This window comes from Diadema antillarum, unplaced genomic scaffold (assembly GCF_040938485.1).
Source record: "Diadema antillarum isolate AM-2024a unplaced genomic scaffold, OU_Dant_1.0 seq00000126_RagTag, whole genome shotgun sequence".
NCBI classification, from domain to species: Eukaryota; Metazoa; Echinodermata; class Echinoidea; order Diadematoida; family Diadematidae; genus Diadema; species Diadema antillarum.
In genome coordinates, this window is record NW_027271205.1 from 51,231 (window position 1) to 68,368 (window position 17,138).

The following is a 17,138-nucleotide window of genomic DNA, read 5'->3' on the forward strand; positions in this document are numbered from 1 at the left end:
TTTTGCCAATAATGTCCCAAAGTATTCACAGTCAGAGAAATATATGAATATTTGTTTGTGTTTATACAAGTGTACCTATTCTAATACATTTATTTATGTGTCATTTTCCTGTTGTGATTAATAACAAGTCAGTATGATCAAGAATATTTGGTTATTTGAGGAAGCTACACTTACAATAAAACTTTGGCAAATTTCTTTCGTTCATTCCATTTTTTTCCAATATCACACGTAGCTTTAAAATGGATAAAATGAAGTACTCTATTAGACTTTTCAATAAACTCACGTCACATGATTTAGCTATGACTAGATCTGATACTATAAGCCACATCACATTCCAAACTTCCTTTCATGGTAAACAATAGAATTTAAAAGTCAAATCATGATACTGTAGACCAGTATCACTGAGACCATTGTGGGGGCACTGTAGAATGGTGGATAAGACTCTTAACTTTCAGTCTGGATACCGAGTTCAAATCCCATCCAGTGCTTACTTCCTTGGACAAGACGTTTTTACCCACCATGTCCCTCTTGACCCAGTTGTATGAATGGATACCTGGCAACACTAACGTAATGATAATGGCAGGGCACTCTGGTAGAGCTGGCGTAACACTGAAGAGATTTCCCTGGATAAACAAGACTGTATTTCCAGTATACATGCTGCTTTGATATTAAAGATAAGATAATATCCTGGAATATTGTTTAAATTTCGCTTTCAGCAAACCTACCGGCAACCTGATTGATTTCCGACTTTGACTGCAGAATCTCGTCCGCCAGCTTCTGGGCAGTCGGCAAGACGTTGGTGTGGTGGGCAGCGATGAGGTACTGGGCGAACTTCTGGAGTTGCTCGCGGTCCATCTGGAGTAGTGTCTCTGAGATGGGGAGGCGGAGCTGGACCTCCCGCGCCCGCCGGATCCTGTGCAGCGACAGCGCCACCACATGCTGGCACCAGAAGATGTCGCGGCTGCCGCAGGTGCAGGTCACCGCCGTGATCTTGCAGCGGTCGAAGCTGATGGACACCCGGTGCCTCTGCTCCGGCTCGTAGAGCTGACCGCTGGGCTCGCTGACCGTACCGCTGAGGTGGAAGCCTGGAATGGTGCAGAGAAGAGAAGGTGCACATTAATCATCCATCAATGGCGACTTTACAATCAATCCATCCACAGTAACTTACATCCTTGGTTTCAATATCTTCTCTAGCCTACAAGGACTGTCTAATTAATGAAAAGAGAAATATATGATTAAATGCTTGTAGTTATGTGGTACAATATATTCCTCATAGATTTCTCTGAACAGTGGGGAAAGAATGCACAGAAAAATCTTTTGTTTTATTTCCAGTTAGCATCTCCTGACATATACAGTGTATTTCAGTTTCTATGTACCATTATGGGAGAATGACAACTCAAGCACCAACATTATCAGCTCTTCCTCTCACTGATATTATCATCATCAGACATCATAGTCACTCACTTCAATTCATTTATTTCCAAGAGAACAATAATAATAATAATAATAATAATAATAATAATAATAATAATAATAATGATGATGATGATGATGATGATGATGATGATGATAATGATGATAATAATGATGACGATAATAATAATAATGATAATAATAATAATAATAATAATAATAATGATAATAATAATGATAATAATAATAATGATAATAATAATAATAATAATAATAATAATAATGATAATAATAATGATAATAATAATAATGATAATAATAATAATAATAATAATAATAATAATAATAATAATGATAATAATAATGATAATAATAATAATAATAATAATAATAATAATAATAATAATAATAATAATAATAATAATAATAATAATTATAATAATAATAATAATGACTGCACAATGACATCACCACACATAACAGTAGGCTTTACAATACGAGTGGATGCATTCAGACAGCATGTACAGTGTACATCATTAAATAAATTGTAGATGGGGACACCAGAAGCAAAATATGCCTCTCCAAGTTATCCCCCATTTCAACTTTTAACATCACAATCAGCATCATAGTTGTCATCACCGATTCAACACACTATCAATCCACACACTGAAATCTTTCACCATGAGCTGCCTTGCAGATCAAAGCAAAATGAATAACTGTGTACTGATAAGGAGAATATGACATACAAATGTAGATCTATGGACAACATTGTCAGGTCAAAGGTCAGGGGTTAAAGGTAATAAGTACTGTAAACAAAGAAAATAATACTGACATACGGTACTTCACTGAGTGGCACTTCCGAGATGAGAGAGCATATCCCTCCCCCCTCTTCTACTCTCATTTCACGGAAGGACAATGTTACTTACAAACGTATATCTCTACAAGTGCAGCTGAGGTACGAATATATGCCTACCTTACCCATACAACACCAGAGCCATGAACTTGATTTCCAACAATAGCCTAATCACTCACAATTTTTTTTCCTTTTTCATAGCACATCACAGGCCATTCCCCTGTGAGCTTCACGCCCTTGTGGACACACGTCCAGAATTATACACTGTCACAGTTGAAGAAGTGCCAGAACTCCAATTAGAGCTATTAGAAACGGGACGACATGAATTGCCAAATTGATGTGTAATCTCTTTTCCATTCTCGTAATAAAAGAAAAAAAAAGCAACTAAAATGTACTTCAATATGTGCATGGATGAAGAGCAACTGCCAACAAATTGTTGTGTTACACCCAACCTTGCCAAGAATTACTGCAATTGAGATGTTGCAGTCGCCATATCACTGAGTTTCGCATCTTGCGAAAAATCACCGATGCCCATTACCATGGCTATAATCATTATCCATCTAGAATATAAACATATAAATAGGACAAACATGCAAATGGTACTTAATGTCATACACATCAGCACTATGATGACATCTCTTCATTTTCCTTCACAAAGTGCTTAAATACAAATAACTAAAATCAGTCTCTGACAATGCTTACAAATTAGGGGAAAGAATGAGCAGTGTGGTTCTTATACATGTATCTGTTATTGTCTAAACATTCAGCTATATAAAACTAGAAAAAAAAATATGCCAAAGATGAAAATGATCAGTAAATTCTTCTAAACCATAGTGATCTCTCACAGAGTAGATCATCTGTACAGAACAAATTTCCCTAATCATCAGGCACAAATTGCAGTGTCAAAATAAACCGGTTTGTGAATGGTTTACTAGTACTTGTGATATTTGGTCACAGATATTGTCATAGTGACAGCCCATGCTTGGACATATTCCATCTATTTGAACTTCTTCCATTTGAACATCACCTTGATACATGTCGGAGAAAAGAGTTCAATGATTTTCAAAATCTGGTCACCACAATGATAACACTGCCTTTACATACTATAGATATGCAAAATATACTACAACTTTATCTGCCTGCTGCTTATTTTAGTCAATAGATTGTTGATTAAATGTACCTACAGTAGATGCATTTATGTTGACGTTGATGTACTGCAGTACTTTGCGCAGTTTTTCATATTGTTAACACAAATAAACCGCATGAAATATGCCTCAAAATACATTGCAAAATACTGTGGTATCATATTTTTTCAAACTTCGCATAAAGTTCACATACTCATGCAATATTTGAGTATGAATTGTGTCACAAAATACTACAGATCGTACAGCAGTTTATTTTTCATGTGATATGATACACTTTGCTTCCTTTCTCACCAGAGATATGCGCTTGTATGCTTTAATACGAGAAATACCACAGTATTTCATAGTACCAAGTGGGTTACTGTGGTGTCCATTACTGTGGCATTTAACCAATGAGAATGATGACCAAAAAAAAAAAAATGTGGTATTTAATACCCCGTCGATTTCATTGTGAATGCACTTAGAAATGAAGTGACATTTTGCACAGAAAATTTTCACCCTCCTCCACAGCACATAAGCTTGCATTAAAATACACTCCTGAGAATCAAAATCATTCATAAATCATTCAAGGCATTCCACTTCAAGTCAGAAATGCAAACTCCATGGAGAGATGGGTCCTTCAGGCTTGCATAAATTATGCTACGGGCTGTCATTTCGTTTGTTGGTCACAATAGATGATTAACAATGCTCATTCCAACCATCCTTAATCAAAAGCAGGTCAGACTGCAGACAGGAAGGCGTACGCATACAATTTTTACACGTTTTCCGACATGACAACCGTCGAGCAAAACTGGTGTGATATATGTCCATGTACCAGTACATTGTACTTACATACATTGTACTTCATGGCATGACATTCAATTACAAATTCATTGCTGGAAGGAAAGAGTGTTTGATATTACTTTTGAGGGAAAAAGATCACTTTTTGACAACTTCAGTAATTACACTAATTTTCATATTGAACTTATTACAGAATAGAATACGCAGTGAATCAATCAAATCATATCATCCTTGTTTTATCTGTCAGTAACATTTCAAGCCTGCATATTATAAACATAAATCTTGATACACTTGTATAATAACTTCATGTATTTGTGCGCTTCTTTGTCGGGCAAATCAAGGTTTTCCAGAGATATCTCCTATCGATAAAAGGGTAAATAAACCCAAGTATGATGTGGATTGCTTGAATGCAGCAATATTAGAACACATCAGTGAAAGTTTGAGGAAAATCAGACAATTCACTCAAAAGTAATGAATTTTTGAACATTTTGGTGCCACCACCGCTGGATGAGAAGACTACTACAGATCATGATGTCACATATGGAAAACAATATTTAAAGAAAAAAATTATAAATTTCAACATATTCTCACTTTTCTAGCACAATGATAGAGCATGAGACTAGCAGGGGAATAATATTACACTTGACATATAATACAAGTAACAAGTAGAGGGAATGTGTACTTTCATAAAAAATTTAAATTTGTGGAATTTTCTTTTGCATTTTCTTCATATCACATTCCATATGACATCATGATCTGCAGTAGTCTTCGCATCCAGCCATGGCGACACCAAAACGTTAGAAATTCATGATTTTTTACCGGATTGTCTGATTTTCCTCAAACTTTCACTGATGTGTTCCACTGTTATCACTGCATTCACTCAATCCACATGCATTTTGGGGTTTCATTCCCCCTTCTACTCTTGCTCTGAGAGATCTCAACAGGCATTGGGAATTGTGACACAGCTAAGTTTTCCAAGCATAAAATTTCAGTCTGCGAAAGCTCTTGAAGGGAGAAAATATGCAAGGTTCTCCAGTGATGTGTAAACTAATGCCGAGGCCACACTGTACACTTTTTCACTGCTACACGTACACAACTTCAAAACCAAGGTTTCACACGAAGGCAGGATTAAAATCGAGGGGGAAAGAACAACGGGGGCCAAAAAAAAAAAAGAATTCCCCTAATCCTGCCCCCAAGCACATGATTAGTAATAATATGCAGAAAGGAGCCCTGGCTTTGTAGCAAGTGTGTGTCGTCAGCTAGTTCAACGTGTTTGAAGATTCCTCTGCCAAAATGAGCTCCTAAGACATGCCCACGGTGAGGGGTGAATTCGTCAGAATGTCATGCAATGGCAGCATCACACGTCTGAAGGGTGGCGTGGAGAAAACGAGGGAGAAGGGGAACACAGCCAGATGGACAGATGCAGAGTGGCGGAGCTCTGACCGACGCAGTTTGAAGAGTTCTTAACTGGAACGGACAGGAAGAAGGAGAGGTCGACGGGAGAAATGGACATTCGGTAAAGTTTATTCCTGCATTTATCGCCAACCACTAGTGATTTGCTGCGGGGGTTTCACCGTCGCATGCATTATCATCGCTTATGCTGACTGAGGGGACCAGGCAGAGAGTTTGGGTTCTAGCCTACTGAGATCCAACGATGATATCAGATGCTACACATAATATCCTTTTTCAACATGACTAGCATCTGTAAAAAGGGGGCATGTTGAAAATGGGGGCTGAAAATACGCCCTCCAGCCGCAATCAAAAGTGCATCCAAAGTGATGCACATTTTCAGAAGGTGACAAACAAACGGAGCATTGCCGAGGCCCTAATGTACAATGTAGATGCACCCACCCCCGCTTTTTGGTCAAGCACCTCAACCCATCCCCCCCCCCCCCCCCCAGTTACCCTCCAAAATGGTCCAGTGCTCTGCTTTCGCTACCGCTTGGACACAATCAATATGCTACGATGGACCCGTATTTTCCTACTGGCCACTAGGCCATGCATGATAATGCCGCACGGTGGGGAAATCCTCCACTCGCGAATCGCCCCCATCACGGTACGCCCTAAAGGTCTCACCGATGATCGAGTTTCGGGCAGCGGTGCGCGCACAAGAAAGGGGGAGGGGCAGTTATCCTCACTCAACAAAACAAAAGAAAACAAACAGAACGTGGCGGAGTAAACCGGGGAAAAACGAAAGCGGGGAACAAGGACTGGACTGTCACGGAGACAGAGAAAGAAATAGACAGAGAGAGAGAGAGAGAGGGGGTGAGAGATTGGCGAAAGCTTAAGGGACCCTGAGTCAGTTTCCTAGCTCGAAGATCCCCTCATTACAATCCCTCTCGCTTGTCCAACCGGACATCGGCAAGCATGCGGCATGGGACAGAGCTTAGTGGATGGACACTGAGTCGTCCAATACAGCAAACAGGACAGAAGAGGATGTGGGCTGAACAGACGGGACAAACTGCATTAAATAAGCTGCCTACGTTGATGCAGCCCCTTTAACATCACATCAGCGTGCTGTCATTGCAGTTAAAGTATACTACAGCTAACAATAATTACTGTTTTAAACATGCATAAGATCCTTCCAGACATCTATATGAAAATGAACGTGTCTGTGTGATTTTCTTTCTCTGCCTACGAGTGTTGCATTGCAGACCTATAATCACTCTCAGAAAATGCCATACTATAAGTGCAGAGTGTTACATGTGTAGCTGTTACCATGCAAATGCAAATATCCACAGAGAATTCTTCGACAAAAAAGTGCTACTTTTTCCTATACAGTATTCATAAATCCAGTGTATACATAATCCAATAAACAATCTCTAGGGAAAGTTGTACTAAAAATTTCTTTGCATCTTCACAAAATTTGTGGATTATCATGTATTTTCCCGCATGGGCATTCAGTCCAACAGATAATGGACTACAGGATAAAAAAAAACAGAACTTATAATTGCATACATTCATACATCAGTACACTACCAGCTTTAGAATGCTGTCCCAGAAATAATATCCGTCCATCTCTGTGCGACAGACCAATTCTGATACATTTCACGTCATACTGGAGACTAAACTAATACACTGGATGTGCTCCAATAAACAACTGATGGGGTATAACAAAAAAAGAGGAAGAATAGAAGGTCTCCACACATGCCGGCATGCATATTTTTACACTTTTTTTTACGGCACCGTTCCACTCGTAGGACAAAAGAGTGGACAAGCCCTGATGAGTCTCATTACATGTTACAGTGCACAAAGTGAATGCAGCTACGATACAAGGCGCATGACAAGTTGTACAGCGTGGAGACGAAAAGACCTTTCCAATACACCAGCCCATAGGGAGAGATAAAACATGAATTAAGAGGCCCGGTTTCCCTCATATCGGAGAGGGGGGGGGAGAAAAAACAGAGCAGCATGAAAACCAGCTGCTTCAGAGCAATCAATCTGAAAATTGATATCATAATTTCAATTGTGCTCAGTCCCAGTTGAAATGATGATGTACACGGCCAAACGCTCTCCTTTCCACGGCTCACCCGTAAACTCATGGGCACAATTCGCAATTTGCGGGTAGCTCTGCGCTTGCAAACATATCCCCTGGCAAGCGCGGGGAGTCCGTTTCAGCGCAAAGCTGACTTTTTCTTGCGATGAAGTCTCTTTATCCCACCAGATTGAGAAAGTAATTAGAAAATCAAGCCACGATTTGCAAAAGGAAAAAGAATATAATTTCAGGGACCCAACATAGGTAGTGTTGTAATACTGGTTAGGCAGGATCGTCTGTTTCTTTTTAAGCAATCATTGCTGGCCAGGAATCCTTTTCTCTCTCACAATGTGATGAGCATCCGTATATATTCTATTTGCATGCTGGAAATTTGAGCTGTAAATGAAATATCAAACAGATGGTGATAATGAATGGAAATCATGAATATTTCAATCCATTTGACCATTAAAAAATACAAAGAAAAAGGGGGAACATTGCAAAAATTGTTACAATTATTATGATCAATACGAAATTTCCAAATTTACATTTCAATCAGTAGAATTTGAATTTCATCCAGTTTCCATCTTTTCTGCTAAATGAAAGGATTGAAAGCAGAGCATGAACACACAAGCTCAATCTCACTCATATCCATGGTCCCTGTCTGCATGTTGTCGCAAAGCACGAAATGGGAAATTCGTCCCTTTCATGACTCAGTGCATTTAATTAAGTGCATACTTTTGCGCAAACCACATCACACTAAAATCATTTCCTTCTGGAGCGAATGTCAATTTGCGCCCTGTTTTAATTAGGCCAGAAAATCACGGGATAGACCCACATAATCTCTGTCTGCTGCCCTCATGGTTCTCGTCTGCATGTGTGTGTTTGTGAGTGAGTGTGAGCGTTGTGCTTACGTGTGTGTGTGTGTGTGTGTGTGTGTGTGTGTGTGTGTGTGTGTGTGTGTGTGTGTGTGTACGTGTGGATTGATATCAAAATGAGAAAACCTCCAAGTTGAAAACCGTGTCTACTGCCCCTCTCAGGGAAAACGACACTCTCAAATCACAGCTCGAATCAGACACACCCACGGACCCTTGTCTCTTGTTTTCTTACCAACCTCAGTCTAGCTTATCTCCCGCTCAGTCTAAACACAAAGGGCCCTAGCCAGAGAGTATAGCTTTCGCTTAGTCCCTTGGCATCATGTTACTGCCATTGTATGCACTATCAGTCACACTAGTGTATTATCCTATATGGGCTGATTAATAAACCATGCACGGGGTAATAAAAGCCTTAAGTCGGTAATCGAGAGACGGGGTGTCACTCTCCAATAAACCAAACTAGAATACAATTATCTGTTGACACAATGTTAGCAGTGCTGATGACATCAATTAATCAAGAGTGGACATAACTAATGAAAACCAAACGTTTATGGCACGGAATCTACTTCAAGGGGAGGGAGTATGGACATTATACACTTCCTTAAAGGCAGCATCAAAAGTTTTATTGAGTTTTACATGTATGTACAATGTATGTAGACACATTGAATGCTGACCTTTCTTCTCCAGGTAAATCACACACTTGTCATCCACATCTACTGTCATAGCAACATCAAACTGCCGAGGACACTACTTCTCATGATTATTACCCCCTACATATCTTTTTCATCCAGTTCTTATCTAGAGATGCATTTACTACATAATAAAACATAATCAAAAGTTATATTAATCATTGCCAATTTTAATGACTTGGACAGATTGGCTATCCCAGCATGCATCATCAGTCCATTTGGAATGATTTTCCACTGTTACTACCTCTTGCAGTAATCAGTATGCCTGCAGACATCTTCCATATGCACATATTTTGAGTGTAAGCGTACACACACACACACACACACACACACTCAAACAAATGCACACATATGGCTTCCTGATTTTATTAATACTATATAGGGAAAGGGAGCCGAAGAACAGAATATTTATACAGCCAGCCCCAGAGCCCCAACTACACACATGCCTTTTGGGCCTAGTGGCAAGGGAACAAGTCTTCCCCGAGTGAGGGGGGGGGGGGGAGGAAAAGGAGATAGAGGAAGAGTGAGGTAGCGTGCCCAACTCGAGACCATCATCCTGTAAGTTTTCCCCCTTAGCCATCCATCGAAGGAAGGAGCGTTTCCTCCGCACCACCAGAGCAGCCAACCGAACCGAGCAAACCACACAAGTAGTCGCATTGGTGGCGCTACATCCCTCACTCCCCCTCACTCCCCCTCTCTCCCCCCACCCCCCTTCTCCTCCTCCTCCTCCCTGTCTCTCTCTCCCACCACTCTACCAGCAATTCTGGCCTGAATGCAAATCCATCACAGGGGCACGGTGCTTTTGCTGCCCGCGTGCGCTAAAAGGCCGAGGCAGTCACGCAAGCTCTCAATCTTTTAAAGGCCCGTGCTCCGCTGGTGCGTGCCCGAGTAAAATGAGAATCACAACAAGCGGAGCTGTGCTGAGGAGAGGGCGTGAGAGGCGGCTAAGAGGGCGCAAGAGAGAGGGAGAGAGGGAGAGATGAGGGGAGAGAGCAACAGACCGACCGCCAACACGAGAAGAAGTGTGTGGGGAGAGCAGCAGACAGCAGGCATACATAATAGTAGCCTCGCCGACATAGCTGGGGTATTTGGTGCACTCGCTCGCTCCTTCGTTAGTCAAATCAGGCGTTGCATAGCTCCCAGCGTGGCATACCAATAAAGAGAGGGTCTTGTCTCCACTGATCTTATTTGCCTGCCCGCTCGCTGGCTCCAGCTCCGGTGATGGAAAATACTGGGGAATATTGTTATGTCTGCAAATACACCTAATGCCTGACCTCCGTGGATAAGACTCCGTGGGGTGAAAAGGAGCAGCCATACAGAAACCGATAAAAGACAGGGGGGGGGGAAAGAGGCGAGTGCTGCCAGCAAATAATATTCTTTTCTCCCTTACATTCTCTCGCGGGAAATGACTTTTGATCAGACAGTCGGAACAGCGCACACGCTCCCCGTACTGGCATGTTTGGATCCCCCCACTCCGGTCTTTGTGCGGCAGGAACCTGTTATGCACGGCACACGGTAACTGCATTCATCTGGCTCCGCTCCTGCTTTCAACATCTATGAAGCAAGACATCGATTTTTTTTTTCCCTCCTCCCTTTCCTCCTCTTCTTCAAAATCCTCCCTAGACATCCGCCAGCCATGTTTGCACACAATGAAGGGACCTGCCCATGAGCTCACAAAATCAGATTTGAAAGACTGCACCCTCATGTTATTTCCTACAGGACATTGCAAGCACTTCTACAAATACGACGAGAATATAAAACTCGGCACGAGACGTCAACGAGAACAGATGTAATAGCTTGCCTTACTGCATGGCGATATCCTAGCACCACTTCCCATGCACACCAAGAGAGTAAATGCTAATGACACAACATTTTGAACCCTAGCGATCACTCTGGTCTACCGAGTAAATGGTGCTCTAGGCATCTTCAACTACTGGCATCACACACTCTCCTCGAGGCTAGGAATAAGGATGAGAGATAAAGAGGGAATGAATGAGTGAGGGAGGGATGGAGAGACGGAGAGAAGGGTGGAAAAGGCACCAGAGATGTGAGAAAAGATGAGTCAGAGAAGGACCTGCCAAGGAGTGGGTGATATCTCCTGACAACTTTAAGTACCCAGATTTAGACCACTGGTCCCACACTTAAATGACTCACCACTACAGCGTAATTTTGCAGCGCCACCAAAGTTTGCCCCCCTCCATCGTGACCTCAGGATGACCTCCCCCCAAATCATCATCTTTCAACTTTGATCCCATTTTAGTTTTGGATTTTCTCTTTAATTCCATTAGTTGATCTCTGACTTGTATCAAAACAGTTCATCCTTCAAATTAGATTGTTTTAAAAAAAAAGACATGATGTAGAGGCATTGTTTACATTCCTTTTGTAGCGATGGCTCTTCTAACACTCGAAACATTGATGTATAAACCTACTTGTGTGAACATCTTGTATGTCAGGGCTTTAATGCTTCTTCTGTCAGACCCTGTTTTTTTTTAATCAGTCTCTGTTAATGCCACATCAATTTTGTCAACTGACAAATTGGGTTTGCATCTCTAATGACAGTCATGTTGTCATTTTGTTAAAGCTCTGGCATCTCAGTTGCACACAAGTCGATGCCCCTGCAAGGTCATTGGGTCATAGGGCAAGAACTTGGAAGTTGGTAGGACCCTGTGTTCCATTTCCGGGAAGAATTGCTAGCCTCCTTTCGCAGCATTCCCTGGAGTTGGTACAGAAAAAGTCCCTTCAGTATTTCAAGAAGACTCAGTTTCAAAGAAATGCATACTTCATCCTAGTATAGCTTCTTGGAGCTGCAAAGAGGGATTACAGTATCAAGTATACTGAAGGTATTCAAGTTCTCATCACAAAAGGGATATTCCCGATCAACTTTTTTTCAAGGCTAAAGAGTATGGGCATAATCTTCATCTTATGTCACATCTTCTCTGTTGCTAAATTCTGCTACACTAGTGGGAGCTTACCTTTCTCTCCTCATTTTCCTTCTTCTTCCTCTTTCCATCCTACTTCCCCACATCCCATCCTATTTTCAGCACCTCCTCCTCCACACACTCCACCTCCCTACACCCCTTCTCCCTACACCCCTCCTCCCTAAACCCCTCCACCCCTCCTCCCTACACCCTTCTTCCACACACCCCTCCTCCCTACACCCTTCTTCCATACAACCCTCCTCCCTACACCCCTCCTCCCTATTACCCCTTCTCCCTTCACCCCTTCTCCCTTCACCCCTACTCCCCTCTTCTCTACACCCCTACTCTATACACCCCTCCTCCCTACACCCCTCCTGCATATACCCCTCCTCCCTACAACCCTTCTCTCCACATCCCATCTCCCTCACCCCTCCTCCCTATACACCCTCCTCCCTACACCCCTCCTCCCTGCAGTACACCCCTCTTCCATACACCCTTCATCCATACACCCCTCGTCCCTATACCCCTTCTCCCGACATCCCGTCCCCCTACACCCCTCCTCCCTACACCCCTCCACCCTACACCCCTTCTCCCTACACCCCTCATCTCTATACCCCCTTCTCCCTACATCCCTTCTCCCCACACCTCTCCTCCAGTCCTTGCTAACACCTGCAGGAAGAGCCGGGCCTATATTTAGCAGGTTCCCCCTGAGCGCACCGACCACTCCGCATCCACAAGAGATGATCCCAGCACGAGATACCCCTCTCCTGGGTGTGATAACGCCAAATGAACTCTTGTTTCAAAAGGTTGCCGACTTGTACTGGGAGGAAAAAAAAAAAAACCAAAGGCTGCGTGGAGAACATTGGTTTTGAAAATTGAAGGGGTTATCTGTCCCATGTATGAGCTAATTTTACACGTGTTCCAAGCGGAGAGAGTGGAACACACCTTTAGTGAACTTGCCTTCGCAAGTAGCACAGACTGCACTTGGTTGGCTTGAATTTTGTCATCACTTTTTTTTTCAAAGCATCACACTCGCTGACAACAGGGTGGCATGTAAACTCTTCATGTGAATATACATATGACATGAGATGCATCACATAATTTTATGGCTAGTGACTCTAAATGCCTAAAATGCATGGCACTCAAGTACATACATTGGTATGCTTAAACATTACATTCGTCAAGAACAAGACACAAACTTTTATGAATTCACTGCATACACAGAATTTCTATTTTTTTCCTCCTTTGTGCAAATTTACCATGGGTTGTGAATAGAATGTCAGACGAGATCTCGTCCCCAGGGACTGTGATTGCAAGGTAATGGTGTACACGATGTACTCTTGCAAGCAGGTGACATACCTGTCTTTCATACGCAATGTTTACTTAAATTTTGATCCGGAGTCAGAACAACATAGCGACAAAGAACCATTTCCTCTGAAATATCCTTTGTGTGTGTGTGTGTGTGTGTGTGTCTGTCTGTCTGTCTGTCTGTCTGTCTGTCTGTCTGTGTGTCTGTGTGTCTTTGTGTGTGTGCTTGTGTGTGCAACTTATCACTAGTTATCAGTGGGTGGACATACTGTCATGATTTTATTTGGTGTCATAATTCAATTTGATGTTTTAATTGGATTTGTGAATTTCCCTATTATTATTGGGAATATAACAGTGTGAATACTTGGCAATAACTACAATGTATCAAACTTGGGGAACATAATGCAAGTTGTGAAAACATGATAAAAGGCCACTGTACAAACTCTGTAGAATGGAAGCATTATTTTTTAAGTCACTCGACCTATGCCCTTAAAATTGCCCTAATATGGACCACCTTCTTTTCTGCCCAAATAATGGCAATATGATACATTGTAAAGTGGAATGAAGCTCTTATTTTTTTTTTTAATTGTGACGAAAATTATCTGGATCTTTTTCCCCCACACAAAACTTGAGGCAGCAAAACATTGTGTCCACAATCCTACAATACTAAGCATATGATTCACTGCAGTTACGCATTAATCTCACAACACAAGCAACTATTGTTTGTAACAATCTGGTCTTGTAAATATCATGGCTTTATTGGTGCTCATTTGACTGGAATTTTGAAATTTCATTTTCATTTCACAAGCTCGCAAGAGCATTTATATGTGGAAAATTTAATTGTGCAATGTCAGCGACATGTAATCAGAATGAAATCCACCCAGTTTCTCTTGTGAAAGAAACTTACACAACTGAAAGCACATATTAAACTCTGCACTATGCAACCTCAGTTTCAGTAACTCATACAGAATACTCGTTTCCCAGCTTTCACTTCGCAGAGAGGGGAAAAAAACATACCAAGGGAATAATATGAAGCGAAAGGACAAAGATTTTACAATTTTATTGACGCAAAATAACGAATGGGTGGAAAACATGTCATATGGCTATAATTTCTCTAAACCAGCATACATCCTGCACATTATTCCTGTATTGTGTGGAGGGAAACCTGAAAGATGTCAGTCACAAGGCTGAAGTCTTTTGTTGCTGTATCCTGGACCATTGCTCTGTGCAACCACAAACTTTCAGTCCCGTGAATGGCAATGACAATCGTGCCAAGCATGTGCGTGCGTACGCAAGAGTCCGGGCAGGGCCAAGTTTTATTGACTTCACAAGACCTGGAAGCGAGACTGCAGAGTATTTGAAAGTATCCATTAAGAGCGCAAGAAAGTGAAAGAAATATCTGCAACAAGGGCAGGCCGTTGATTATAAGAACAATGGTTGACAGCCCAAATTTGCTTGACTGTCATCCTTGAAACAGATAGCTCTTCTCTTCCTTTCTCTTTGTATCTATGACTTTGTCGCGGCAAAAGTATAACTTGCAGCGCTCTTCAGGACTCCATTCATACAACTGTATGCGATTCTGCAGAGGATATCCCGTCAAAAACCAATCACGGTGCCTGGACCCACTATAAAAGGAAGCACAATCTAGTCACTGTATTGGCTCTGGATGATGGAATACTTGAACACAAAGAGTTTCCTCACCGTAATTTGAAATCAACACGTGCAAATATGAATTCCCTTCAACGGGATATTATCATGTATCAGTTTCTCACCGTTAGGAAATAAATTCAGTTATTCATTGTGGATAAGTATTGTGCACTCATTTCAAATAAGCGCCCCCCCCCCCCAAAAAAAAAAAAGTTTGGGGCACTTCATTCCGTTTCAGCGACATAATGCATAAGTTTTACGTAACAATCTATGGGATTCGTCAATCCTGATCAAACAAAGAATGAACTTGCATAGCAACCAGATGACCACAATGATCCCTCAATTAACACCTGTGAAAGTATCCACTTAATCATCATTTGGCATTGAATGTATTAACACTCTCTTTCTATTGATATTGCCAAATACCACTTTTGCTGTCAGGTAGATGTGCTGGCAAGCAACATTTATAAGGATTATATGAATAATCATTACATCACAGATGCTTATCTCAGTGAATTTAAAAACCAACATGCCTGTTGGTACGAATAACCTTTTTTCTGCTCATGCACAAAGTGGAACTGCGAACTGGATTATACCAGTATGTCATCTACACATATATATGTACCATGGACATGGTGAGGAATTTGGAAAAGTTGATAAATGCAGCCAATGACTGAAAAATTCTCACCATCGTTGAAAGTTGTCTTAGGAGGACATAAAGCCCCTGCTGCTTAGCAACATGTACACGATTACACAGTATAGACACACATCTATTGTGTATTAAAGTCAGAAAGTAACCAGCATAGATCCTAACAGTTTTTTTCGGGGCAAGGCGTTGGCCTATAGAGGTTGCCCTTTTTCAGCAAAAGGGAGTGTCCCTTAGACAGATGTGCCATGTCATCAACACAAGGGGAAGGAGGGGGAGGGGCAACAAAGCACCGGACAGAAGTAAAAAAAAAAAAAAAAAAAAAGAATCTCACCTGGAAAATTGGGAAATTGGGAACTTACATGCATGTGAGAATACTAAATGCCATCCTTGCCGTACAGTGCCATTTACTTACATACTGTTATTTCTCTAACAAATATAATCAGGCTGACAATTTGGTTACAGTTGGCATTGACAATACAATGTTCAACAAGGAAGAAAGATGTTTTATTCAGACTAGAATTAAGTATTCTGCATATGACTAAAACTAGTTACACTCATTCAGTACTGAGATTGCCTTCAATCCACAATAAAACACACACAACAATGTAGGGCCTACATGAATATGGATGCATAGACCACAGGTGGAAAAGAACATAATTATTTTCGACTTGTATAATCTTTCCACACGGAAAGAGTAGACATTTCATACTACTCTCATTTAAAACACACTATGACCTAAAAGTACATAACCAAAGGACAAGCAAGCTGATATAAAATGAGAAACGTAAAACAGATTGGCAATTAATTCAGAAAAAAAAAGAGGAATAACTTATTTTGGGGCACACATCAATACAAACAGTGACCCTCTCACAGTCAGCAATAGGTGGAAACACATGCAGGGCCTTGCCCTCCACCCTCCCACCCCCCCCCCCCCTTTTTCTCTTTTTTTCTCTCTCCCCCTCACCCTCTCCCTCCCTCAGTCTTCCTCTCTCTCTATCTTTCTGTCTGTCTGTCTGTCTGTCTGTCTGTCTGTCTGTCTGTCCCTCTCTCTCTCTCTCTCTTTCTTGCCCTCTTTCTCTCACTAGAGCAAATCCCTGTTGCTAAAAATAGCCCAGTCTGTGTAAACATAGCTGACCTCTGGGTGACCCCACAGGGCATTCCAGGAGAGGCAGCGAATGTAAACAAAGCGGCTCTGGGCCTGACTGCAGGGAAAAGAGAGTGAGCATGTACACAGGAACATAATCATATTCATGTAGAAGAGCTAATATCATATTCTCGCTCTTTTCTGAAATAATCTGTGTAAACTACCAATGCTAAACAGTAAATTGTAGTGCAGTCCTGCACTGGCAAGAATTACTCAGAAAACTTCTCAGTACTAAACTTGCATTATAG

General features: G+C 41.5%; 1 protein-coding gene across 1 annotated transcript in view; it reads right to left on the reverse strand.

Annotated features, from left to right (window-relative positions):
• LOC139727337 (zinc finger SWIM domain-containing protein 5-like) overlaps positions 1-17,138 on the reverse strand; it is a 97,641-nt gene that overhangs the window by 51,207 nt on the left and 29,296 nt on the right. Inside the window, exon 2 of the mRNA XM_071638294.1 lies at positions 726-1,085. Coding sequence (XP_071494395.1) covers positions 726-1,085 — 360 coding nt within the window. The remainder of the gene's footprint in view (positions 1-725; positions 1,086-17,138) is intronic.